The sequence below is a fragment of the Xiphophorus maculatus genome, chromosome 2 (assembly GCF_002775205.1).
Source record: "Xiphophorus maculatus strain JP 163 A chromosome 2, X_maculatus-5.0-male, whole genome shotgun sequence".
Taxonomy (NCBI): domain Eukaryota; kingdom Metazoa; phylum Chordata; class Actinopteri; order Cyprinodontiformes; family Poeciliidae; genus Xiphophorus; species Xiphophorus maculatus.
The window spans coordinates 6,218,442-6,246,265 of NC_036444.1; the positions used below are offsets into that span (position 1 = coordinate 6,218,442).

General features: G+C 36.3%; 1 protein-coding gene across 2 annotated transcripts; it reads right to left on the reverse strand.

The window, feature by feature from the left end:
• Positions 1-234: 234 nt before the first annotated feature.
• Positions 235-27,822, reverse strand: LOC102219024 (tyrosine-protein kinase CSK-like). Of its 2 annotated transcripts, none has more exons than XM_005795833.2 (13): positions 27,384-27,822; positions 17,414-17,490; positions 15,473-15,586; positions 15,276-15,388; positions 10,068-10,287; positions 7,528-7,621; positions 7,384-7,449; positions 6,187-6,286; positions 6,013-6,103; positions 5,847-5,920; positions 2,655-2,850; positions 1,458-1,544; positions 235-1,357 (listed from the first exon to the last, which is right to left on the reverse strand). In XM_005795833.2, exons 2-13 carry the CDS (start codon positions 17,426-17,428, stop codon positions 1,184-1,186), a joined length of 1,344 nt encoding a protein of 447 aa, XP_005795890.1. In that variant the 5' UTR covers positions 17,429-17,490; positions 27,384-27,822; the 3' UTR covers positions 235-1,183. The 2 variants fall into 2 exon arrangements, with proteins under 2 accessions (XP_005795890.1, XP_023202908.1); XM_023347140.1 differs by having other exon boundaries at positions 27,379-27,822.
• Positions 27,823-27,824: the final 2 nt, after the last annotated feature.

A 27,824-nucleotide genomic window follows, 5' to 3' on the forward strand; every position in this document is an offset into this window, starting at 1 on the left:
GAGTTTGAAACAATCTGACAAGAGGCACGGCAATAAGAAGCAAATGTTTGCACTGCAAAAAAATCGAAGTCTTACCACGGCCTAGTTTCTAGTGCAAATATCTTAGCACACTTGAAATAAGACCAACGTAAAAGTAACTTTTCAGTAAGATGTCGACGCTTGTTTTAATTCCTTAACATTGATGAAAATGTACTTGTTCCATTGGCAGATAAATTAACTTATAACATGGGAAAATGTCTTGTTATAAGTTAAATAATCTGCCAGTGGAACTGGTACTTTTTCATCAATATTAAGGAATTATTTACTTAAAAGAAGCCTCTATATCACATGCGTCAAACTCAAGGCCCGGGGGCCAAATCCAGCTCGCCACAGCTTCTGATGTGGCCCTCTAGACTCTAGAGAGACACATAACAGAACCATCCAGATAACAATGCTCTTAAATATTATTTTATCAGTCAAATAAATTCAATTTTATCTGTTTACTGCCAAATTATATCAAGCAGCCCCTCCACTTTCCTGATGATTATTGTGAAAATTTACGCAAAATAAACAAATTGTGCACTTTTTTGAGTTTATCGCATAAAAAATATTGGATTCAAGTGACTTTTGACTCCCGCTTGCGGTGTTTCTTACTTCTACGAAACAGCTGCTTCACCCTAACATGATGTCAAGTTATAATCCATAATAACTGGTAATAAAAAGATGCATATCCCGTCATGCATAAGTGCAAATATTTCTAAATTAGTACCACGAACACTTTTGGTTTCTATTGCAAAAATCCCAGAAACAATCGCAAAATCCTGGAGGGACTGAAAAGATGTTCAATATTATTTAATTTTAAGAATTTATTTATATACTTCAACAGTTTGTTAATGGGTTTTAGCAATAGATTCTGCCACAACCGGCCCTTTAAAAAGCATCCATGGCCTTGATTTGGACCAAAACCAAATTGAGTTTGACACCCTTGCTCTATATGTTGCTAAATAAGTTACTTTTAAGTTAGCTTGTCTTATTTCATGTGTACTAAGGTATTTAGTAGAAACTAGACCGAAAATGGTTGGTAAGATTTTGCGTTTTTGCAGTGTGGACAGTTGTACTTTACAGTGAAATGCAAAGAAAATGCTTTGATGTTTTATCAGAGTAGCAGTCCTTGCTTTGAGGAGACAAAACGGACAGCGGGCGATCATTTTTTCTGAATAATATGTTGTAGCCATTCCTTCAGCATCTGGAAGCTCGGCCGCGCTGCCGGATCCAGGTTCCAGCACTGCTTCATGATGTTATACACGACTTCGGGACAGCCATCAGGACAGTCCATTTTGTAGCCCTTCTCCACTCGCGGCACAACGTCTTTTAATGGCTGGAGAAAAAATAAAAAACAGCAAAGTTGATAACAGAGAAAATGTATTTAATTAAAAAAAATAAGAAATTATTTGTCCTACGTTGAGATTAATACTTACAATTCTTGGATAGGGGACTCGGCCAAAAGAGTAAATCTCCCAAAGCAAAATGCCGTAGCTCCATACGTCTGACTTAGTGGAAAATTTCTGTTAATACAAGAAAAAGCAGAAGATTTTTTTTTAACCCGACTTACTTATATTCAATGTTTTTGCTTTTTTGTGTCATTTTTAAATGTTTCAGATCATCAAAAAGTGGTAATATTAGAAAGAGATAACTGGAGTAAATAAATTTTAAATAAATTGAAACTGACACTGACATATAAAACAATAAAAACGACAAACCATCAAACCACATTAACATTCTGACCGTCAAACACAGTGATGGTCGTAAAAGCCGCACCGATCTTTAACAAACCTGACCCACCTGTTCTGATTTCTGCTGATACCGATATTTCTGATAACTGATAATGTCAGGTGGCAAACGGTCACAATCCATCTTCACTGTTCTAATCTTATTCGACTGAAATACACTAAACAAAACCCGTAAAAATAATACAAACCTGTTTTAGTTGCACATGAGATAGTTCTCTCAAATAAAATAAATCATGCAAATAGAAATTATTAAGCTCGCTTTAATTTATCATGCGATTAATTGATTTATCGTTTATTGTGACAGGTCTAATTGAGACGGCGATTCATGTTCAGAATCTCTCTGAACAATGGCAACATACTGTAGAAATGCCATTGTAGGCAGAAAACAGGAAGAGGAAATAATTGACAAAAAACTCAGAAATTTTAAAGAAAAAAAACAAGGACATTTCTGAATGTGAAAAGTTGACAATTGGCTTGAAAAACTTTTAATTTTGAGATTAATCTAAGAAATTTTCTTGGAAATAATATGAAAAGTCTGAAATTTTTGACTTTTGAAACTCATAAATTTCCATTTTTTCCTAAACAATTTATGAAATTAATTGAGTTTATTATCTGAGTTTATTTCTCGCAAAGTTTCAACTTGTGGAGCTCAGAAAGTTCCTTGTATTTTTCTAGAAAATGTCCAAGTTGTTTTGGCAGAAATTTCTCTGTTGGCCCTAGTACACCAGCAGAGGTTTGGATAGCTTTTTTCCAGGATCTGTTGCATTTACTTTGCTTAATATAAAAAATATTAACTTTATGAACTAAAATGTTCATCCAACAAAAAAAAACAAAGTGCGAATAAAAGTTTCTAGCAGCTGGAAGCTCTGCTGTGTCTGACTGTACCTTTTCTCTGAGGGCTTCTGGTGCCGTCCATTTAACAGGCAACTTGGCCGTATCCTGAGTAGACGACGCCTCTTTGGTCAAACCAAAGTCGCTGACTTTGGCGATGTTGTCCTCCGACACGAGAACGTTTCTGGCTGCTAGGTCTCGGTGCACGAAGTTGTTGGCCTCCAGGTAAGCCATGGCTTCACAGACGTCTCTGCAGAAGTAAAACACAGGTGATAAAAACGAGGCTCAGGACGCGCTAACCGAACGTTTAACACTACGACACACAGGTTTCTTCATATTCAGATACTCATCTTTAGTTTAACAAAGCTTCAAAATCAGAAACATTTTATTACATGTGGAAAAAAAACCTAACCATGCACATCACTCTGAACATACCACACTGTGGTAACACATGGTGGTGGCAGCATCATACTATGGGAATGTGTTTCATCAGCACGGACCAAAATATAACTTTTTAATCTACATTCAAACTATTAATGCAGCTTAAAAAATCTAATACTGCACCCTAGTGGCAGCATCATGATGTGGAGATGCTTTTCTACTTTTTCTACTTCATGATGGTCTGTCACATTAATGTGTCACAAAATATATTCAAGTTTGTGATTTTACATTAATAACATTTTAAAAAGTGCCATATGTTTGAGGATGCTGTATATGTTAACACTGTAAAACTGTATTTTTACCCCTGGTTATCATATTTGCATATTTTATTTTAAACTAACAATTGTGTTAATATTTTAGTAAAATTAAACCAGCACTGCAAATAATGAAAATGAGCAGCACAAACTGTTTTCTACATGTCTATTGTGTAAAATCTTTTCCTTTGATCAAACGGGAGTATTTACATGGTCAGGTGAAATTTAAGGCTCAACTTGCTTTTGTTGCAAGAATTACAACAAAAGCAATAAAATTACAATAAAAATTTACAGGAATTATACTTCCTATAAATGAACTAAATAAATCTCTGAACCTGATTATCATTTAAGCTTTTTATTCATTTATAAAATTAATTTAATTCAGTAAAATCATAACAATCCTAAGGAGAAGGTAAATGTCAAATATTTATTATTTTAGTGTTTCACACTTTTCCATACTGCAAACTTCATCTTTCAGCTAAATTAACTCCTAAATATTGTTCTATTATAGTGAATTAGAAACATAATTTAGGCAAAGGATCCCACTGTGGTCTTTTATACTGGTTTCATCAACGCCTCCTGTATGTGAACTGGGGGAAGGTGGGGAGCGAACAGGCACAGGATGTCTAATCTGAAATGCCCACCACGTCGCTTTTCCTGACGGTTGACTCAAAGGTCATGAGCAATAACATTAAAAAAATCTACTGTACATAGAAGTACATACACTTTATTTAGAGACAATTCTCACTGACATTACATCAAACTAAACTTTTTTCTGTTTTAGATCACTCAGGATAACCAAAATTATGTGTATTTGCTAAATGCCAGATATATGAGAGACTTTTAGAGGATTTCTGTTACTTTCTAACTTCGTTACTTTTTAACTTCCCAGCTGATTGAGTTGTTGCTTCATATTTCCGCACAATGTGGTTTTCTCTCGATGCCCTATTGTCAAATTGCACAAGTTCCTCCTGCAGCTAAACAGACCCACATGATGCTGCCACCCCTGTATTAACTTCACAGTTAGAGTTATGTTCCCTTTCTGTACTATGAATGTTATTAAAGTCAGTTTTCAGTTTCATTAGACAACGGGAAAGGCTTCCGGAAGTGAAGGTTTCTGTCACAGAGTGCATTTGCAAACTGCAAATCTGGGTTTTTATGTGGCATTTGGTAAAATGGCTTCTTCCTCACCGAGTTGTCTTTTTATGTTTTTATTTATTTTTTAGGGCCCAAAAACTGTACTCAAGTAAGAGTAGCAATATTTCATAATATAATTACTCAAGTAAAAGTAAAAATTATGGTCTAGTAAAAAATTACTGCTACATGAAAATTTTTTCCCAAAAAGTAACTTACTACCCAACTCTGCACAAACTTGTTTGAGCTGTTACCTTAAAATAAAACCACGAGATAATGCTAATTAAATCAAATGTTATCAATTAACCTATTGACCTTTTGCAACTAATCATTTGAGGCGCCATGACACCGGAAGTATTGAACAGAGCGACTCTTCAATACCTCCAAACAAATTTGGAAATTGATTTCCAAAGTTGTTTTTTACCAGTTTATTTATGGCTCCTACTTGTTTGAGTCGAGCTAATTTATCTGAAGGTAACACACCTGGTTGGGGTCACAGACGGCGGTATTTATAAAAGTTGGAACCAGCTAGCTTAGAAACCGACCCGTACCTCCTCCCTCATGACGTGTTGATCAAATTACAGACTTTGCCTGAATTCACACCACATGATTTAAGTCAATATGTCATAAACAGCGTTTCCCTTCACACCGGAGGAGCGTTAAAAACGTACAAAAGACGAGATGCTAACCAGTTTTTCCCCCCATACATGCTAGGCTACATGACGGTGCGGCACTGTCTCCATGGTTACGGTTAGACGCCTACCTTCTCCATAATGCCATATTTGACACAATCTTTCTGATCATACTTACTTATAAAGTTTATGAACGTTAGTTAATCTTCTTACCTTGTAAAAGTGTTTCGCTGTAAACCCGTGATTACACCGAGAGCTGCCAGTTAGTATATATGATTAACTATCGATCACCGCCTATCTTTCCTCATTAAGTCATAAAATAAAATGACAAGTTTGGTTTACATCATTCTCTGTGTGTGCAGCCGACCTCGCAGCACCCTCTGACAATATTTTAGTGAAATCAACCAAATAAAGGTGATATTAAGTTACAGATGTTTTGACGTCCGTCGTGACGGAGTGGGCGGAGTTCTGGGTAGCGTGACGTCATGTGAAAGTTGTCAGTAAGGAGCTGGGATTTCACAAATTGTGAATCGCTTTCACAATTTCACGAATGGTGAAATCCCAGATGGCAAGTAGCCTGAGTGTATGTAAACATCTGAATTTGATTAAGACAATAAAACCTGTAAGATTTGCTCTGTTGTTATCCTGACCTTTAGCTAAAAGAGCTGCTTTGTGTAATCCTAGCGGACCTAAAACTGGAAAAGTATAGTCTGGTTTCATGTCAGACAGTGATAAAAATGATATTTTAAAACAGCATATGTAGATATCTGATTTCAAATACTCACAAAGCAAAATTAAGGAGAGCTTCTCCACCAAGTACTGTTCGACCCCTGGACCGTAGGTAGTCTACTAAACAGCCCTGAAAAATCAAAACAAACATGTCATTTTTTTAATGTTTTAAGTTAAAAACTCTCCCAGCTGGGATAAATAATCCAGTATGTGTCCACCTACCTTGGCCATATATTCAGTAACTATAAAAAGACTCCCATTCTCTTCTACAATAACACCAAGCAGCTGCACCAGATTATTGTGCCGTAGTTGCCTAAGGAAAAGGAAGAGCATGAGGATGTCACAATGGGCTTTTTTGTTTCTGAGACGCAGTACTTCTGTATTTTAAGGCCTTACGTCATGACAGAGGCTTCTGCAATGAAAGCCTGAGCCGTAGCATCGTTTTTTATGCACTTCACAGCTACTTTTGTTCCTCTGTAGTCTCCCACCATGACATCTGGAGAAAAAACAAACAGTTGAGCATAAAATGGGAAAATATGCAACAGTAACAGCAACCTTTTGTAATGGATATACTACCATTTTAGTTGATAGCCCAACACAAAGTAGCAACAACTGAGAAGCAGGAAGAAAAAGATTTATGGCTCATCTATTTTAGAGCAAATAAGATATGAAAAGAGTGGCTTTTACATGTTTCTACCCCTTTTTATTACACCCTCAAATAAAATCAGCCAATTGCCTTCACACTGCAAATACACAAAATCTGACCAGGTATTTTTGTCAAGTTTCTAGTGCAAATATCAGTATATTTGAATTAAGACAAAACTAACTTTGAAGTATTTACTTTTGGGAAAAATAAAGGAAATTTTGGCAAGCCTTGAAAACTCGACTGAATGAGGAATTTTCTAAAAATGGAAATAAATAAACATTTCTAATGATTTGAAGTGAATAATACGGAAGAAGATTAGGGCCACCGAAAAAAATTCTGATTAAAATTTCTGATTCTGGGGCGTGCCGTGGTGGCGTAGCGGTTAGCGCGACCCGTATTTGGAGGCCTTCAGTCCTCGACGCGGCCGTCGCGGGTTCGACTCCCGGACCCGACAACATTTGCCGCATGTCTTCCCCCCTCTCCTTCCCCGTTTCCTGTCAGCCTACTGTGATATAAGGGACACTAGAGCCCACACAAGACCCCCTGGAGGGGTTAAAAAAAAAACAAATTCTGATTAAAGTCAGAATTCTGACTTTAATCTCAGAATTCTTTTTTTTTTTTTCCGGTGGCCCTAATCCTCTTCCGTAGAATAAAATGCACAACATACTTTTTAGTTTGTTATTTGAAGAAAAAATTTAAAACAGTCCCCCATTTTCCTTCCACCTTGCAGTTTTGAAATCTTTTGTTTTGGTTAATCAGATAAAATCTTTAAAAAATGCCTTAAATTGTGTTTGTATATATATATATGTGTGTGTGTGTGTGTGTGTGTGTAAATGAATGTGAATACTTTCTAAATGCAGTGTAGATTTTTAGACTCACTCATAATGAATTCTCCTATGAACATTAAAACAGGAAATGCTCATGCATGGAGAAGTAAAGCTACTTACCTCCAAATTCTCCTTTTCCAATAACCTGATGAAGCTTCAAGTCTTTTCTGCTCATCGACCATCCACCTGTTGGAAAAAACATATTGGTGACAACATGTTATGATAAAGAAAAGGTCCATGCATCATTAATAAACTTCGCCTTACTCCTGGAGAATTCATCCTGCGCGGCCACAGTTCCTTCCTCCAGCTTTGGTTTTATGAGCTTGGTGCACAAACCATCTGCATCTTTGGTGTAGTGCTGGACACAGAAAAAGAACCAAAACAAGGTCAAATGAAGATGATTTAAAGTCACAATGATACACTGGAACAAAGAAAACTGTAATTATTTCAATAAGGAACTAAAACTTTATACACTGCAAAAACCCAAAATCTCACCAAGATATTTTGGTTTAGTTTCTGGTGCAAATATCTCCGTACACGTGAAGTAAGACAAAAGTGACTTACACGTTTTCAGCAATACGAAGGAGCTTTTTTTCAGTAAATAATTCCTTAACATTGATGAAAAGTCCAGCTGCTCCCCTCAGGCAGGAGGCTGAGGAGCATCTGGAGCAAAACCACCAGGATGAGAAACAGCTTCTTTACTTCAGCCATCAAACTCCTGAACTCAAGCTGCACCTAACAGCTTCATCTCATAGATTATCTACACACACACACACACACACACACACACACACACACACACACACACACACACACACACACACACACACACACACACACACACACACACACGTCTATCTATCACATGAATGACCTGAGTCCTAATTTCGTACCACAAACACGTGAAGACGATCTGACAATAAAAAATCCTTGAATCCAGATTATTTCACCTGTAACACAGGGGAAATGTTTTATGAGGAAAATAATCCGCTAGTCGAACTAGAACGTTTTCATCCATAAAACTCATTGACTTGTTTTAAGTCAATAAAACTAAAAGAATGATTGACTTAAAACAAGCTCCTATATGTTGCTGAAAAATTACTTGCAAGTTAGTTTAGTTTTATTTCAGTTGTAGTAGAAACGAGACAAAAACACTTGGTAAGATTTTGTGTTTTCACAGTGTAGATCATTTTGTTTCTCTTCATATGTTGCTGTACAGATTAATACAAATAAAAGGTCATGTTCTAAATAAAAAGCTGAGAGTTCGAAGGCTGTCTGCCTCATTTGCATCAGCCCTAAAAAAACTACCATCCACAGACTGCCAATGAGTCAGAAGGAGGAAGAGAGGCAGAAAGCATGCCATGCAGAAACAAACAAAAAATTATTTTTATGCTTACTACCAAACTAAAAAAGTTGTGAAAACAGACCAACTCAGAAAGTTCCTCAATCTTTACAATTTAAAGGACTTTATTTTGTCTTGCTCCAAAAATTTACATTCGTCTTAAGCCAGAAAACTACTGAAATCTTTACATTTTTACTTTGTATTTATAAAAACCTTCAGCTTGTTTTGTGGTGAAGCTATTTAATTTTTCAAAAAAGTCTTACAAGAAGGCAAAAAAATCCAATATTTTGAACAGAACATGATTTATTCGGGTTTATGTTTTTAGGGGCGTCGTTTTTAGGAAAACAGGATCAGCATCAACTGAGGTGGCCTTGTTTGGGATCAATGTCCAGTTTCCTGTCAGGGTCTCAGCTGCCAGATAGGCTGCAATGACTGCAAAAAAGTTCAGAAAATGGAAATCTAAGATAACTGGTTTTTGCAGGTCTTTTTGGGTAAAGTTTCTGCCAGTTTTGCACATCTACTGTACCAACGAAAGCTTCAGTTTTTAAGTTCACCGGTGAGATTTATAGTGAGATTAAAATACACACAGGAGGCTCTATTTACTAAATAACAGGCAGTTGTTTGCACTGGAATTTTATTTTAGAGTATCAGAGTACAAGGGTCTACATTTAAATGTAAACCACATGTTTCTTTCTCTTTTTTTGTCATCAAAAACTATGTCAATACGATTTTATGTTGATTTATTGCAGAAAATTCCCCCCAAAACACATGCCTGTGGTTATACCAAGATAAGTTGTGGAAAAAGTTCAAGTATAAATATGGTTGTGTGTATATCTGTGAACATTTTGGACATGCATGACTGAGGCTAAAACTGTCTGCTTGTGCTTTAAGATTGTATCTGTGACATAATCAGTACAGCGTTTAGTGTTTTCAGTGTTTTTTTTATGGTGGTTCTATTGTTATCATTGCATTTCTTGGTCCCTGTGTTGTTTGGTTTTGCACAAAATGTAAATAAAAAAACTTAAGACACACTAACAGAGCTGCTGCAACAAGTAACCGGCGCTCTGGAGTTCACAGCTCGCTGTGCAGTGTGACCTACTGGCCTGCAGAGGACTCTCTAAGCAAATCTGAATGCTTCATTTTTACAGAGAATATTCAGGAACTCTACTTTTACTTAGTAATAGTTTAAAAAATGCAGTTCAAAATAAGAACTTTACACAGGAAAAGCAGCCAGTTTGACAGTAAGAGCATCTTGCCTTTTTGAGGTTATGACTCTGAGCCTCAGCATAGCGTTCACTTCCTCTTTGACACTTCCTGTTCACCACATGTTCCAGGAACTACATGGTGTCTGTGAAGTTGTACAGTTGTGTCTGCACATTTAATTCCCACCTACCTTCACTCCCAAACCGTATGTAAAAATAATGCATATAACTGTATGTGTGGCGTCTAAACCGAATCTCACCTCAACCAGCTGCATGAGGTTCTCGAAATAGGCTTCCTCGTCAATAGTGAGCTTTCCGTTTTTGTAGATGATGCGATAGTGCTCCACCTTCCCGTCGCAGCTCACACACAGGGTGTAGTCGCCGGGGAAGTTGGTGCTCTCGCGCACCAAGAACAGGCCTGTCTCAGGGGGGTCAAGCAGCTGCTCGGCCTGGTCTCGCGTTATCTTCCCGTGGAACCACCTGGAAGAATCAGCGAGGAATTATCACACTCGAGAAAAACAAAAACGGGCCGCATCAACGTAGATCCATTTACAAGAGAAACAATAATACAAAACATGTAATTACATCAGTGTTCATTGCAGGAGACTCTAGATGTATAGCTCAGTAACTTTGAAAGTTTAGCTTAATTTTATCTTGAATTTTATTTCAACACCTTCCTTCTTTGTTTTCATCGTGTCATGGACTCTTCTTCTCATTTACATGTTAATGTTCAACTTTGCATAGTATTTTACATGGGATTCCATCCTTCTGCATGAAATATGTACATATCATGGCTTCATTGCTCTCTTTTTGCACACAGGAACAGTTGCTCTTATATTTGGCTGCACGACATCAGGAAAACATGCAGTTTTATAAATATAGCCAAATACCGCGATGACTGCAATTAACATATTTTGCTCAGTTTTCAACAGACTTTTCCACTGTCATTATTTCAATACTGCTTTATATAAAAATTAAGGTTTGGGTAACTGATTTTCTGTTACTTTATATCCATAAATTCATCCAACCATCAAATATATTATTGACTTGCAGCGTGCAAATGCACAGCATTTGAAAAAAAGTCCAGGAAATATTCCATCCAAACAGTCTTTTGTGATTTTGATGTTGCACAGTGATTCTGCCTTTAACATTGATATATGCTGTGCAGCTCAACTGTTTATTAAATAGAATAACTTATGACAGGAAAAAGAGAAGGTTGGCATTTCTTTGTCATGGAAGCAGGACGAACATTCGAATAGTTTAAATGGTTCTTAATAACTCAGAATGAAAAGTCTAAACCAAACTGAAATTACAATAATGATAACTGCAGTTATTCTTTTTCATGATCTTGCTGTTTCTGTGAAAAATACTTGCGTTGATTAGCTAAAACATTCTTACTTTTCAAGGAACAGGCAAAAACTGCTGTTCATAATTAGCGCTGCAAACATGGTAAATATGCTGATCATACTAAATGCTAATAAAAGATGCTAAAGCATAAACTAAATAAGTAATAACTGTAAAAATAAAAGGGAAATTGTGTTTAATTGCAAAGCTGTTACCAATATAAATACTGGTTCTTCAGAAGAAGATTTGTTTATAGTTGCAATGAAACAATATAATAATGAAAAATATCTGATGTGTATTTAAACAGAGCTGTTTTTCTGAAATTATCATGTCAAAGAAGGCAAAGTTTTTTGTAACTTTGTGTTTTTATCAGGACTCTGTGATCTGGATATATTCTTATCTCTATATCTTTAAATAGATATAAACAAAAAAAGACACAATTTGCGACTGAAAAAGGTCATTTAGAAACTTTCAGTTACTTCATGTCTATAAACTAAAAATCACTGATATTTTCATGAAGTGATAAAAACAAGAACAATTCATGAAAGAAGATCAAATCAAACTAGAACAGCTAGCAGTTACCGACGGTTCCGAGCCCGACCCAGCAGGCCCGCTCCTGTCCCCGTCGCCCCTTCTGCTCTTTGTTAGGTCATTTGGAAACTCCCAACTACTTCTTAGTAAAACTTAGCATGCCAATGTCATAAAAAAATCAAACTATTGCTCAATGTTTTTAAAGAACTTCCACTCTCTGTGTTATGCATTTATCCCTATTAGTCTCAGAGAAAAGTTCCTCCTCTCCTGTGATCCTCCACCGATCCCTCAGTGACCCCACATGAACCTTTGATGCAAATAATTTAAATGAAGTTTGCAGCCGTCAGATGTATAGATTGTGGTACTTTGCATGGTCCCTGTGACCAGTTATATTACAAAGGCAGTCAAATATTCAAATGCAGCTTTCTGAGGGTACAGTAACTGCATTTGCATGTTTCCATAGGAAATTTAAATATCATACAGAACTTGTTGGAAAGCTCAGGACAAAAGCATTTCATCACAGAAGTAGAATCCTCCTCCGTCTCAACCATTGACGAAGGCGTTTTCCTGCAACTGATTTTTGTATTAGAGGATAATTATAAACTTTAATAGCTTTACCTTATCTTAGACTCTATAACAAGAACTTTTAACACCAAGGCTGGTAGCAGCGTTCATGACTTCCTATTAGAGATTTGGTATCAAATCATTTTTTCATATCATTACTATTTGCGTGTTGGTGCATGCGCAGCTTTATCTTCATGAAAATATTCAAGACAATTCTGTGATCAGGAGCCCTAAAAATAAACCAGTTATCCATGCAAAGATGCACACACATGGAAACCCGTCACGCGGGCGAAACCGGGGAAGATTTTTGAGATTACTTCCGTCTAAAATAGAAGAGGAGACAACAGGAAACCGTCGAGTTCATGCAAAGCTGAGGTGGAGGCAGACACACGAGCTCTGCAATTACAACACAGGCCGAACAAACTGAGGCCTCCATTCACACAAGCACAGCAGCACTGCTACGGCTAAACAGGCCACTGGCTTCTGCAACCACGCAGTCATAGGAAGAGGTTTGTTTGGGCCATTTCAGTAAACACCAGGCTACGAGATGCTGTGGTTGCAAGAGGTTTGAGCAACAGAAGCCTTAACCTAATCCTGATCATTGTAAAAGTTAAAGATTAGATTGCGGTCAGGGAGCTAGTAAAAGCTAAAATTATGCTAGCATGAACTAAAAAAAGTCACATTTGGCGTTTCTATTGTTATCGACAAAGACTCATTAGTTACTTCCAAAATAGCTTTTTTACACTAAAAGGGTCGCAGCCACACACAGATATGTGCTTCCAGCTATAAATGTAGCATCTGCGAGTGTATCCGCATTCATTTAGGAGTGTTAATGAGAAACTGCTGGTGCTTTGGTGAAAGGATAATTCCTCGTTGCAATATTTACATCCAAACTTCCATCACGATGTTTTTTAAAGCGCACCAGTTTGGCTCTCTCTGTTCATCTTTTCTCTCTGCGTTGTGGGCCGCAGTACAAGACCGTGAAATGTGTTGATCTGAACTAAGTAATCCTCCATCAGAGAGAGGCTTTTAGGTCTAAATAGGTCATGCAATTGATGTATAATATGTGAAATTGAGCTTTTTAGATGAATCATATCCGTTAACTTTGACAGCTCAGAGTTCCCTGCAAATAAACACTCTACCTTTCCTCACTTGGCCAAAAGAGTCTCACCATTCAAACTGTTTCTACTCCAGGACTAAAACAATTTTAATTTTGAGTTTTATTAAAGGAACAGATCAAAACTAAGAGAAAAGGATAAATCACCGACTAGCAGGAAGCCAGCAGCCAGACCTCTGAGGTGACCGCAGCTTTTGTTTGGTTGCATGAAATTCTCTAACCAAACGCTGATGATAATAACTTTCACTTTTTTATGTGTCCACTGACAGTTTTCCAATGTCCACAGATTGCTTTAAACCTATAACAACAATTTCAAAACATAAATCTGGTGTGTTTTCCCATGTAGTTATAAAAGTTGTAACATCGATGTGATGTTGATAGGAACCGTATCATGTTCTGAAGTCATGAAAAGATAATTTCATGATCTGAAAATATAATAAAATAATGAAAACATCTTCACAGCAATGAAACCCTTTGAATTGTTGACCAGCTTTTTGCATGTTTTGATTTATCTTTGGATCACTGCAAAACATGCTGGTAAAATTAAAACATTACTTTAACCAAAACCTTCCAGGGTTTGGACAGTAGCTTCAAATATTATCTGAATCTGACATTGATTAGAATACTTGACTGCATATCAGTATTTTAATGTCCTGTCCATCAACTCCATCTATGACATTAGCTTGAAAACAAACTGCAGAAGGATTTAGAGGATCTGCAACGCAAAGCCAACAAAAAGTAAACTATTCTAGTGACCAACTCATGCAAATACTTTTAACAATGCTGGTCAGAACTGGAGCAGAAATGACTACTGCTACAATTTATGTTCTTTTAATTAGTTAAGCAGGTAATCATCACTGTGGCAAGTTATAAGTGGCACTTTTAAATTTCTGAGTAGTGTTTCAGTTTGTTGTTCTCGTCGTCTGGATAAATCACAATCTGCACTTTATTTAATGGTTCATTCCTGCTTGGTTGGACATTGTGCTTTACACATTCTGTGTTTCCATTAGCAATGAATGTGTGCAAATTGAAACTGGTAAGTTTTCATGTATTTTCGCTACGTGACTCGTGTGACATCAAAAAAGTGTCTCCACTGCAGTTTTGTGGAAAACGTCTAATTTGATACGGCCAACAAATGGGCTCATTCTAGCATAAAAAGTTCTGGTAGCGCGTTTCCTTTCAGTGAATTTATTTTCACTTAATGTAAATAAATCAACAGGAAGATGTTACTACTGTCAAAAGCAACAAAGAACACAACAGAAAGTAGCAGGAGGATGATGGTTTGTTTTTGTGCAGCTGGCTCAGCTAGAGCTCTCACAGCGTCGCACAGTTCATAGAAATGTACGAGTCATTTAGGCATGTTTTGTAAAATCACAAATAATTTCCCCAAAACGCCGCATACGTAGCTGCTCCAGAGTATTAGGGGCTTTTTACTCCAACGCCTGAATAAAACTCCGACTTCTCCTCTGATTGACTGATACATGATGACTGACGGCTGAATTATGAATATATCTCATGTAACTATTTACATCTGTCGCCACCAGGATTTCATGGCACATCACCCGCTTATTTACGTGTGATTTTAATTTAATTTCTCATTTAATGAAAACACAGCAATTGCGAAACTGTGTTTTTTCGACATCAGCAGAACAGCGACAAAGATTGGAGCACATTTGACATTTAGGTGCAGATTTTGATGTCCAAGTCACTTTCGACTTCCCTCTTGGCTCCTCTGATTTGTGTTATTTTTCTTTTGTGTCACACAAAAGAAAAAGAAAATATGATTTTCATCATATTTTCATATGATGAAAATAAACCCGGTGCGCTACAAGCCCAAACACAACTAAAAAGCGAAAGTTGTAAAAACGACGACGCAAGTCCCTCCAGAAGCTCGAGTAATCTGTTCACTTACGGCATTAGACTCAGCTTGCCTCCGGATTTCACACCTTCTCTTTTCTGGACGTAGTTCGCTGGGATCGTTCCCTCTTGGCCCGCAGCATTCTTAGCATGGTACCAGTTTGGATCCTGGAAACACAAAAAATGTAAGCAGTGGAAAATATCATCCGAAGGAGGAATGTTTTGCCCTGACAGTTCGGAATAAAGGCTTACTTTTGTGACCACGATGATGGTCAACACGTCTCCTTTGTTGAACGGCAGGTCCTGCTCCGATGTGCCTTTGAAGTTGTACCTCGCCACGCACTCTGTGCCCTGCGGCCACGGACTCTGAAGCATCAGGGCGGATACGGCGGGTCAGAAACTCAGAATAAATTCATAACACTTTATTTGAAACCTGACATAATGGCTGTCGTGAACATGGAGGAGGTCTTAACGGATGTTTATGACTGTTGTCATTAAGTGTCGTTCTGTAAATAATCAAGTTTATTTTTACCACACATTTCAGCAATAAGACGGCTCAAAGTGCTTTACATCATAAAAACGCAAAATCAACAACTGAACATTATATTTTGCCATCGCTACACATCAGATTGTTGATTAATGTTTAATTTATTATGTTTCAAAAGCAACTCTAACCAGCTGGGTTTTTAGTCTACATTCAAAGGAACTCAGTGTTTCGGCTGTTTTGCGGTTTTCTGGAAGTTTGTTCCAGATTTGTGGTGCATAGAAGCTGAATGCTGCTTCTCCAAGTTTGGTTCTGGTTCTGGGGATGCAGAGCAGAACCAGAAGACCTGAGAGGTCTGGAAGGTTGCTATGACAACAGCAGATCTTTAATGTATTGTGGTGCTAAACAATTCAGTGATTTATAAACTAACAACAAGATTTTAAAGTCTATCCTCTGAGCTACAGGGAGCCAGTAGAAGGACTTTACATCTGGGTGATGTTCTCTAACTTCCTGGTTTATCAGCTGCACTGTAAAACATTTGAGCTGTATTAGGTTGTGTCTACTATCCTATACTCTTTAAGTCAAATAAATTTATCCAGTTTTAGATTTTGAACCTAAATGTGAGTTTGTGAAAGATAAACTTACAGCAGTAAGTTGAGTTAACTTTTTATTAATTTAGTCAAACCTCCAAGAGTTTAATAAACTAGAGATTTTAGGTTAGCACTTAAAAAAACTGGAAGAGGAGACAGACAGGAGTGGGAACTATTTCCCAGAATGCTTAGCGGCATGTTTTTGTCTCCTGAGATGGAAGTGCGTTACATTGATCTGACTCTTGTGTTTTATTAAGGCAAATGTTCATTTCAATGCAATTCTCAGTTAGCAAAGCTTGAGGATAATGTCCTGTTCACACTAAATGTTTCTGAGCTGAATTCATTGGGATGTTTAATAAAATTCATTATCAGATCAGAAATTTTGTTCCTGCAGTTTGAAACAAGAATTTAAATTGTTATAAAGTAAAATAAGTTGTTATTTTAACTTGATATTGTGAGTAAAATAATAGAGAAATGTGGCTCTTTAACTCGGTGAGGGCAGATTTTTTTATTGTATATTGTGAAACAATTATTTAGGTTAAATTGCAGCATTTAGTTAAAATTCACAATTCAAGATTAATGAAGTTAAAAAACAATGTTTAGACAACTTGTCTCTTGTTGTTAAATCAACTTCATGAACTTTAATTTCTGAGTTAAAACCAAAACAATTTTCTTGTTGACTTAAATTGCATTTTCAAGGCAGCAGGTGGGCTTTAATTTTCAAGTTAAACCTCCTTCAAATGTTTTACAACTTTCTGATTGATGTTTTATTCAGATCTGTGAAGCTGTTGTCTGAATAAAAACAGTGTCATCAATGCGGCTAAAGATAAACGCATGGATGAGTTTCTCTAATCGTGGAAATTTTCTTCAGGTGATGGAAGGCCGACTTTGTAACTGTCTGTGTGTTTTTAAATGAAAAGTTGAATTAAAATTTGCATTAAATTGCGTTAAAAGTGTCATTATTTACCAAATGACACTACATAACAGCTGTCATAAACATTCATGAAGACTCCTTCATGTTTATGGCAGCTGTTATATCAGTCTTATGCAAATAAAGTGTTAACAATAAGTTTTAATTTTGACAAACGCCAGTGTTTGAGGTCAAGGTTTCTAAATTACCTGGACCTCTGTCATGGTGAGGTTCTTGGATCCTCTCACAGGTGAGGTGTTCTCCCTGCTACCATCAGAGCTGGTACCTGCAGAGAAGAAGAGAAAAATGAGCAAAACAGGCTCTGCTTGAAAAACCTACAAACCACAAGCAAATTTCAGAAAGACATTGAATTTGTCCGGCATTATTTTTTCTTTTTAGTCAGCTCAGAGACAATTCAAATCATCCACCGAGTTATCATTTGAATGCACTGTAAAGACGGATCTGACAATGCTGGTAAAAATAACCTGCTCGTATGAAAAGCAGAACCAACAGGCCTTTTTTTACAATCACACTTTCACAACTAGTGCGCAAGTTTCCATGACGTAAGCCATGTAAATATAGATTCCATGATTCCAGACAGACTACAAGCACACAGAAATTGATTTTCAGGATTTTAAAAAATGGGAGAAATGTTGATTTTTGAACATGTTTAGAGAGATAAAACCAAGGCTCAGGTCTCCACCAGCGCTGGACTCCAGACTTGTGATGACCAGACCTTAGGGACTCCATTCCCTTCAGACTCTGTGCTCCTATCATGCACACACCACCAATCAGACTAGAGGCGTCGTAGTTAAATGTCATGCAAAATACGACCCCGTCCCCTCTCACAGAGCCCCACTTCCTCTCTTCCTCTTTCAGTTCCCACGAGGAGGTGAAGTAGCTCAACCGTCCGTGGTAAAGGGAAAATTCAGCTCCTAATAATCCGTCACTTTACATGAGGTCACATCCCTCAGCATGTCAGCTTCCTGCATGATATCCCAGAGTCAGAGTCCTGGCTGCTTAGAAACCAAAAAGAAAACATCACAAGTTCCCCTCTTCATAGCCTGCACTCCCTTCGCTGAAACGTGAATAATTCTGAGAGTTTACTGGTCTTTACTGGTGCAGAACGTAATTCTCACAACGGCTGTCTCTCACCATAGTTTCTCTGTAACGGATGTTGACCTCTTGATGCAAAACTGCAGCTGTCTTCTGAGGATCTGGATGCATTTCCTGCCCTCAACACCCCCTCCCTCCTCATTCTGACTCATCTATAAACCACTACGGCATTTCAGTAACACTAGCTGTTATAATTAAACAGCATTTAAATTTTACACCATAATAATAAGAATTTTTCAGCCAATAATAGATGGTGTTTTTGGCAACGCTTAATTTGAAGGGGTGTGCATAAGACTGACATAACACCTGCCATGAAGATGGAGGAGTCTTCATGAATGTTTATGACTGTTGTCATGAAGTGTCATTGGGTAAAAAAAAAAAAAAATGTTACTTTTAATGCAATGTTTCATTAAAACTTGCATTAAAAGTCAATTAAAAGCTTCAGCTTTGCATTTTTTGGAAAATAATGACACTTTTAATGAAAAGATGCACAAAAAGTTGCATTAAAATTCCTTTAAAAGCTTAAACTTTGCATTATTTAGTAAATAATAAACATAAACTCGTCCTCAGACACTGTTTGAAAAATTCAACCAAAGTGGGCGGGACCATGAGACGCTGAGGGGCGTGGCCAATGGAGAGGGTTAAGCTGGGTTGTGGTCATGATGAGGGAAACGCCGTTACTAACTTAGCAACTTGTTGTTGTATTTAGTGACATTTCAGAGCCTTCTAGTGACAAATCTAGTGACTCTTTTGTACGTTATTGCTGAAAACATGAGAGCCGGGAAAAACTCAACTGCAACAACCATGTTCAACCCAAAAAGGGCAGCACTGAGATGGATTTAGGCCAAATATTGCACTTTTAAATTTTAAAATTTGTAAAGAAACATGAAGATAACACCCTTAAGAACCAATTTATATATTTTTTCAGCAAAGAAAGAAGGTAATTTGTGGTTTTGTTACTCTTTAAGTAGCGCTACATACCACTCTTATTATGAAAGTAGAGCTGAAAGTTTGCTAAGACGCTAACTGTAAGCTCTACCCTAGCGGCTAATTAACCAGGAAGTATTAACTTCATATATTCTTGTGATCAGAGTGCCAGTAATAACAATCACTACTATCAAAATAGCAACATACAACATATTACTAAATGTATTACTGGAATACTGCAGGAATTCTTGAGAAATTCAATAATGTACTTTTTTTTTTCCTTTATTGCTGCAAATCAGTTGTATTTTTACTCGCAGTCATTTATCTTAAATCACAAAGTCACATAAAACTTTAATGACTAATTTAAAACAAATTATAATACTTCACTTAACTGGAAATGAATCATCTTCTTTGGTGCTTAAAGCGCCCTGGAATGACTCCTGCAGTCAGTTGCACGATATAAACTAAAGTTAATTGAATGCAGATGGCTCCAGCACACCGTCATGACCACGAAGTGTAAAACCTTCAAGGTTCACATGTTCAACAGACACAGCAAGGTTTCAAATCTTCAGGTTGTTATCACTGATGAGACGGGAACCACAAGATGAGTTGCAGAATAATTAGTGTTTGGGCTTTCTGCTTCAGTACATTTAGTCTGAAATGGTTGGATAATGGAGGCTGCAGCCACAGGCCAAGTTCAAACGCTAACGTGAGTCAGTTTATACACTTCCATGATTAAGGACCCTCTATAGCTCAACTGCATTGTGTTTTCTGACATATGAGTTTGAGTAGGTGAAATTAAATAAGAGTTTACCATCATTTTATACACACTAACAAGATATTCTGTCGAATTTCACATCATGATCATCAGCTAAACAACTGAATCAGGGCTTGAAATCCTTGAAAAAGCTTGAATTTGTGTTTTAGAGGTTTGGAAAGTGCTTGATTTCTGTTTAAAGTCCTTGATATTGAAACTATCGTTTTATCATAAAATGCAATCTAACGCTTGATTATAAATTTGGAAATTTATTTACAAATTTTATTTACAGCTGAAACCACATATTTTTTATACACCTTTTAAAAAGACATACACACGTTTTTTAATTTTCTCTCAGTGTCTGAAGTTAAATCAGATTAAACTTTTCTTGTTGTAGGTCAGTTACAAATATTTTTATTTGTTAAATGTCAGAAGACTTAGTAAGAATATTTTTAGATATTTTTTTGTAACTTTCTTTGCATATTGTGTCTAAGCATTTAATTTTATCATGTAATTTACTTTATCAAGATTTAGTTGGATTTTTCAATGTAATGAATATTTACTATTTTTAACGGCTCCATGACTTATTGATCGTATTTTTATTTGATCAACATTGCAGATTTGAGACACCATGCTAAAAACATTTCCGTAAATGTCACAGAAAATACATTTACATGCATTTTTTTAAAATGGAAGAAATTTCATCCAAACTTAAAAGGAGAAGCAGTTCAAGTGGACGACTTTTCCTCAGTAATGTAACGTATTCTGATGCTACTCTGTTCAGATCCTCTCTAAAGTGGTGATGATTCACTCACCTCAGAATGTCGAATGCTTCGAGTGGCTACAACAGCAGGGCAGCCCAACCTATTTGTTAATAAATTAACGCTAATACTTGTTCTTTACCAATTGGAGACAGTTCATGAACTTCCAGCTAAAGATAGTTGGGTAGTAAAAGTTATTTTAAGCGCGTTTTACCCTTTTACACCAATTATTATGCAACACACAAACAGGTTGACACCATTAGCAGCACACACACTGCAGGAGCAGGTGACAGGGATTTATAGTGCACAAAACGCACGTCGTTTATATTTAGACCCATGTGAAACCTGCTGATGCTGAAACACGTCGTAATATAAAAGTTAACAGAAATGTTGCTACTAACATTTAGGAAAGAATCAAAGTGGTCAATATTCAAGAAAACTACAAAAACTAATTTTTTTTGTTTAATTTTCAGTCCAAATTTCTTAGACAATTCACTTAAAATAACACAAAACTAACAAGTAGCTTTTCAGCTTGTTTTAAATCAATAATTCCTGAATATTGATTTAAAAAGTTCTAGTTTTGACAGAAACTTTTTCACTTATAAGATGGGAAAAATGTCTTGTAATAAGTTAAATAATCTGTTGACTTTTTTGTCAATATTAAAGAATTATTGGCTTAAAACAAGCTTCTATGTCTTGCTGTAAATTTAGTCTTATTTCAAGTGTATTAAGATGTTTTCACAAGAAAATAGACAGAAATACTTTGTAAGATTTTGTATTTTTAATTATTATAGATGAACAGACAAGGATAATTTTGGGAAAAAATCCAGATAAATTAAACATTTATTTAAAAATGTAATGGGAACTTTGCCCACAAAATAATGTTGATTTCTGTCGCTCTGGATGTTTTCTCCAGAGAAAAGTTTACATTTTGGAACATGAGTGGATTTGAACTCCATGGAATCACAGCAAGGACGAAATAAATCATCGAGGCTAAAGCTGCCACACTGTCTTAGATTTAATTTTCAGGAAACTGAATAGATTATTCCAGCAAAAGCTTTTGGCAGCCGAGTGAATCTCCCTTCAGGGAAACTCACAAGGCGATCATTGTGAGTGGGTCCAGTTTCCACAGACTCGTGTCTCGCTGGGCGTCCATCACCATCAGCCTGGACAGCGAGAAGCTTTAAGGACTGGAGTGAAAATATGACATATTCTTCTCAAGATAGAGTCCAACTGGGGTGAAACGCTGCCATATTTCATGCTTTAATGCCAGAGGTGTCAAACTCATTTTCATTTGGGCAGTACTGAAAATCGGAATATTCTTAAAGAGCCGCTTGTCGCATAATATATTGAATTAAAACCATTTAATTTGTTAAAATATCAATAAATATCTGTTCCCAAAGGATTCTGCACTTTTTAAAATCAAAATTGCAGATTTTGTGGTTCCAATTTAGACATGTTTGTAAGGAATCTTTACAATATTTGTGCTAATGGATTATGTAAAACGTGTCAAACTCGAGGCCCAGAGGCCAAATCTGGCCCGCCGTAGCTTTTTATGTGGCCCTCTAGGCTCCAAATTAAATCAATAAGTTCTTCCAGTTTCTCACAAATCTGTAAAATTCACACAAAATCAACAGATTCCCACATTTTCTTTGGACTTTAGAAACTTAAAACATTGCAGTCACTTAAACACCAGAAGTTTAACCGACACATTTAACATCACACGCTAGTGTAGATATCGTAAAGATTCCTTAAAAATATTTCTAAATTAGCACCACAAAATCTGCAATTTTGCTTGCAAAAAAATCACAAAAACGATGACAAAAGGAAAAGCTATTTATTGAGATTTTAACTGTTTAATGGGTTTTTATCAACACATTCTGGCCCAAAATTAAAATGAGTTTGACATCCCTGATGTTAAATGTGACTTTTTATCACTCGCTGTATTAATTACGTAACTATAACTTGATATCAAGTAAGGCTGAGGCAGCAGTCACTTATTTGATTTGTAAAAAACTGGAGGGACTTGTTGATGTAATTTAGAGCCTATAGGGCCACATGAAACACTACGACGGGCCAAATTTGGCCCCTGGACCTCGAGTTTGACACATGAGTTTTAATGGGACAAAATGATAAAATAAACTTCACAATAATACTATAGGATTCCGAACGTATTTACACTCCACGCTATAGAGGTAATAATGCAGTGTTACACATTGAAACACTGCATTATGATTTGTGTCAGTGAATGTGTGATCTGCTCAGATCAGAGGGAAACTGACTGCATGAAGCAAGACGGGACAGGAATGCAGAACTGACTTCTCTGGACTTTTTTTTGTTTTTGGGATCTGCCACTCCCTCAAGTATCCGCAGACAAAATCTGAACTGAAGAATCATGACTCTGCTTTGGGCAGGAAGGGATATTTTAATATATTTTAATACTAAATGAGAGCAAAAGCAACATTAGAAATTATAAACAAAGTGCTGAGAAGTGCATAAGATGTTGCACTTACAAACCAAATTCAAAGTTCATTCAAAAAATGTATTTTCTAAGATAAAATCCAGGGACGGCTGGTATAAGTGGGCCCTCCCTCACATCTCACAGAAGATTGTGTTTTTAAAAATAACTAGTGCTTTTAAAATACCCTCTCATCAATTAATGGCAACAGTGGTATTTTTATTTAAAGTTTATTTTATTTTTCTTTTTTTAAGAAAAATTCAACCTCTAATTTGAGCACATTTATTCAGCAGCAGAAAATTAATGATTGCTTACAACCAAATGTTTTTCTCACAATCATAAAACAATCATTTTACCCTTTCTGTGCAACAAATGTCACTGAAACATTTTTATAATTTCATTTTCAAACTGAATTCAGTTTGTAAGCCCCTGCAATATTTAATGCTTTTTCCTCTGTGGAATAAAGAAAGCGCATTTCTGTCAGCCACTGTAAATAGGAAAGACGTGAGAACATTCAAATTCAATTAAACTAAAAAATACTTGAATTTTTAAATTCAAGTATTTAAAAATGCTTGAATTAAATAATTCAAGTTGTTTAACATCTAAATGTTTAAATTTAACTCGTCAAATTAAAGAGTTATTGTAGACGTCGATGACAGGAAAGATCTCCTGTAGCAGTCTGTATTACAGTGAATTTGAAGAAGCCTCTGACTGAAGAAACTGCCAATGAGCGATTAAAGCAGGGAGCATTTTGCTGACGTTGCTGCTTTCCTAAAATCACCCATATTTACATTGGGGGCAATAAATTAAAAGCTTAAAACTATGAAAAAACAAACTGAACGAAGGCCGATGTCTCCAACACAACCACTTATTTTAAGGTTTTCTGAACATCCTTTGGTGCCATTTATTGTGAAAGTCATTTAATACACCAAACAATTAAATTACTTAATTATCATTTGAAAGATGATTAAAAACAAACAGAAAATCATGAACCATAAACAGGCAACCGTCAAAAAACAAGGTAAGTAAATATAGCAAATATAGCGTAATTTATTCATCAAGACAATAATATTAAACGTCTACAGCTGTTTTCTTTTTGGTTTTATCAAACCAAAAGTCAGCAAATGTTGTTGCTTTTATTTATTTATTTTTTTAAAGTTTTGCTTGTTTTGTTTTTTACTGGAGTGTCAACAAACAGGCTTGTCGAGAAAACTAATTTTGCTGGACGATAAATTGTCCCAGAAGTTATCGAGATAAACGATAATATTGTTGTTTTGAGACAATTTTTAAGTAACATAATTGCATAATAATGCATTCTCAATGCATTTTAACAAACATTTAACACTGGAACTGGAAGACATTTTAAATATCCAAAATACATAAACAAAACAACAAATAAAACAAATAAAATGAATAATAAAGTCTTTAATGATTAACATTTAAGTCAAAGCAAATTGAGACAAATTACCTATTAGCTTAATAACATACGTAATTATTAAATAACTTTTAACATTAGAGAGCATTAAAAAAATGTATTTTTCAGTTTTATTTACACTAAAAACCAGTTTCAGGAGCAGCAAAGGGTGAAAATGTGGGTGAAAGTTTCAGTTTGAACAACAAAAAATAAAATGAATTAAAGCCAATGTAGAAATTTACAAATTTAATTTTTAACATGAAAATTCCTAATGTATTTAAGGCTTTTTAAGGCCCATATTGAGACGTTACGCTTATATAAAGTCCAATGTTGTATTTAAATGGTGGTTTCACTCCATAGCTTTCGTGCTTTTACCTGATTTTGTCATATTTACAGCTCTGGGAAAAATGGAGTAGCCACTTAAAATAATCAGTTTCTCTGATTTTACTTTTTGTAGGTTTGGCTAAAATTAACATTGTTATTTTATTCTATGAACTGATAACATGTCTGATATTACAAGCAAAAATATTGTATTTATTTGCAGAAAATGAGAACTAGACAAAATAACAAAAAAGATGCAGAGCTTTCAGAGCTCAAATAATGCAAAGAAAACAAGTTCATGTTAATTTAGAAGCAACAATACTAATGTTTTAACTGAGGAAGAGTTCAGAAACCAGTAATTGGTGGAATAACCAGGAGGTTTTCATGGGGTTCAGTGCAGTGGGCTCTTAGTTTTTTCCAGAGCTGAATGAAAAGGAGAGTGCAGCGGTTCCCAGATGTTTTCCTCAGGAAATCATCTCTGCGTTTACTGCAGGATCACACCTCACTGAACAAATTGTTCATCAGGTCACAGAGAGGAAGTATTTTTTCTAGCAACAGTCTTTCGTTGTATCATCTTCATAGCCCTCGCTAATTTATTTTTCTATGATGCTCAAATTCAGATTAGAATGTAAATTATTACGGTGTGTAAACTTAAAACATTTCCCTTTTTAAACATAAATGGAGCCAAACTCAGAGTAGCAGGAAAAGAAAAATCAATGGCTGTCATTCAACTTTGCATTTTACAGCTGTGCCACAGCTTAACCGGCACATTTGGTCATGAAGATTTACCAAGTTGCTAACGCAAAAAACGCCATATAAGTCGTGGATGCACGCCTGAGCAGCAGACGGACTCTTCCTTGCTCTGCAGAGCTGCATGTGCAGATCTTGCACTGCTGATGCTTTGCTGCGGTTTCATCTAGTTTCACCCGCTTGATCTGCCTCTGCAGCTCTGAACAGTCTGAAACAAAAGGGCCTAGTTAAAGAAGCCCAGTGGCAGCATCAGCAGACCTATGACTATATTAAAAAAAGAAAAAAATCTGTTTATTTCATAGACTCACCAGTTTCCTACTGTGTTTTTGCTTTCTATAAATGCTTTTGCTGTGGTTGTTTTTCTATTTAAAGCTACTAGCCAGATTTGTTGTTCTTTAACATCAACTTAACTCACTTTAAATGAAGCCGAACATGTCAGCTTGTCTGTTTTATTGTAAATTTGTATTTAATCCATTTAAGAACACACCTTTCCACAAACAAACTTCCACACTGGCATGCATCTGATGAGTCTTTTTCTTCTTTTTAGCCCTTTTATTTGCATGTTTTTATTGAAATGTATGTGTTTTTGTTGTATATCTGTGCAGCTGCAGCAAAACATGGATCAGATTTGTTTGCACGATCTGCAGAAATCGTTTGGAAATAAATTTTGAGCCGTGACACACATGGATCTGCAAAACAGCAACCAGTAAATACTAGAAGAAATAAAAAATAGGTAAAAACTAAAAAGAAATCCTACAGCTCATTCATCGCAAAGACAGAAGATGTTCAGTTTAGCTGAAGTAGTACAAGTTCAACTATTTAAGATGATACAAGCAGATTACAGCGTTTATCTATTTTTGAAATGACTTTATAAGCACAAAAAAACCCAATTAGAAGGAAAAAAACTCATAAAAGAATATAAAAGGTTAAAATTCTGGAGTGATTGGAGTCAAACTGACGGTTGCAACTCAAATTCTTCTGAATCTGTGTTGAAATGTGTTAAGTCACTCATCCCTCACATTATTCACCAAATCTAGTTAAATCAGATCGATTCTTGTGCCGCTTGTGACGTCATCGCCTCAAATGAACGCAAAGCAGACCGATCAGTATTTCCCCCCATCAGTTTCTTTAAAAAAATAAAATAAAACAAAAACACTTCGTAGTTCGAGAAAAGCTGCACAGCTCATCATTTTCCAGCGGTTCGCATCGCCACTAAAATAAAAAACTACATCCCAGGATTAGATCATCTTTAAAGCCAGCATCACCTCCGGCCTGGAGCTGATCCATGGATGAACGCTGATAAATGCTGACCAAGCAGACGATCACTTAGTAACTAAACCTACAGCAGCATGTTGTGACACAGTAAAAAAAAAAAAAAGAAAGAAAGGAAAAGAGTTGGGCTGCGTGAAGCGGCCTCTTAACGGCAGGAAGTCAGTGAAAGTGGCAGAAGTTTGAAGGAGGATGTTAACAAAAGCCACGTCAGATCAGAAATAAGCACAAAAACTTCTGATTTCTATTTGCTTTGGGGGCAATTTAAACACAACTGCAGCGTGAAAACAACTTTAACGAAAGTTTAAATGATGCATTTCCACCGCACAGTGATTAATAGGGTGATGTTAGAGGAGCTGTTGCGCACGTATCAGTACATTTTTAGCTTTATAAGGACTTACCTCACCTGTTTGCAGGTAAAACCAAGTGTTTTGAAGTCGTGTCAGCTATTTTTCGGCGTCCTTGTTCATTGGAGAACAGCCTATAAAGTCCTTCTCACACCCGGTTGAAGCTTCCCACAAACAGCACTTCAGCTGTCTGATAAGGAAGGAGTGAAATACTGCTGAAGGTGATCGGAAAGTTCAGCAGCCCGGAGTAAAAGCGAAAGGGATTGTCGATGGTGCGACTTCTGTCAACATTATTTTCCCCAAATTAAAGGTTTTCTGCAGCTCTACGCTGTTCCGGTTCTCCTGCTTTAAAATTACAAAGCAATAAATAAATAAAAAGTAAAATTGCGCAGGCAGAAGTAACTAAGCAGGCAGTGGTTAGGTACAAGAGAAGCAGACTAAATTTAGTGCACTTTCAGGCGGTCCTGCTCATTTTCCCCGTCACAAACATTCAAGTTTTT

Bases quoted from the DNA above. Each gene is read 5' to 3' on its own strand.
- LOC102219024 (XM_005795833.2), bottom strand. The intron at 7,622-10,067 runs GTGAGATTCGGT...TTCTGTGTCCAG, and splicing joins ACCTCATGCAGCTGGTTGAG to CACTACACCAAAGATGCAGA. The intron at 2,851-5,846 runs GTGAGTATTTGA...TTACTTCTGCAG, and splicing joins GCTCTCCTTAATTTTGCTTT to AGACGTCTGTGAAGCCATGG.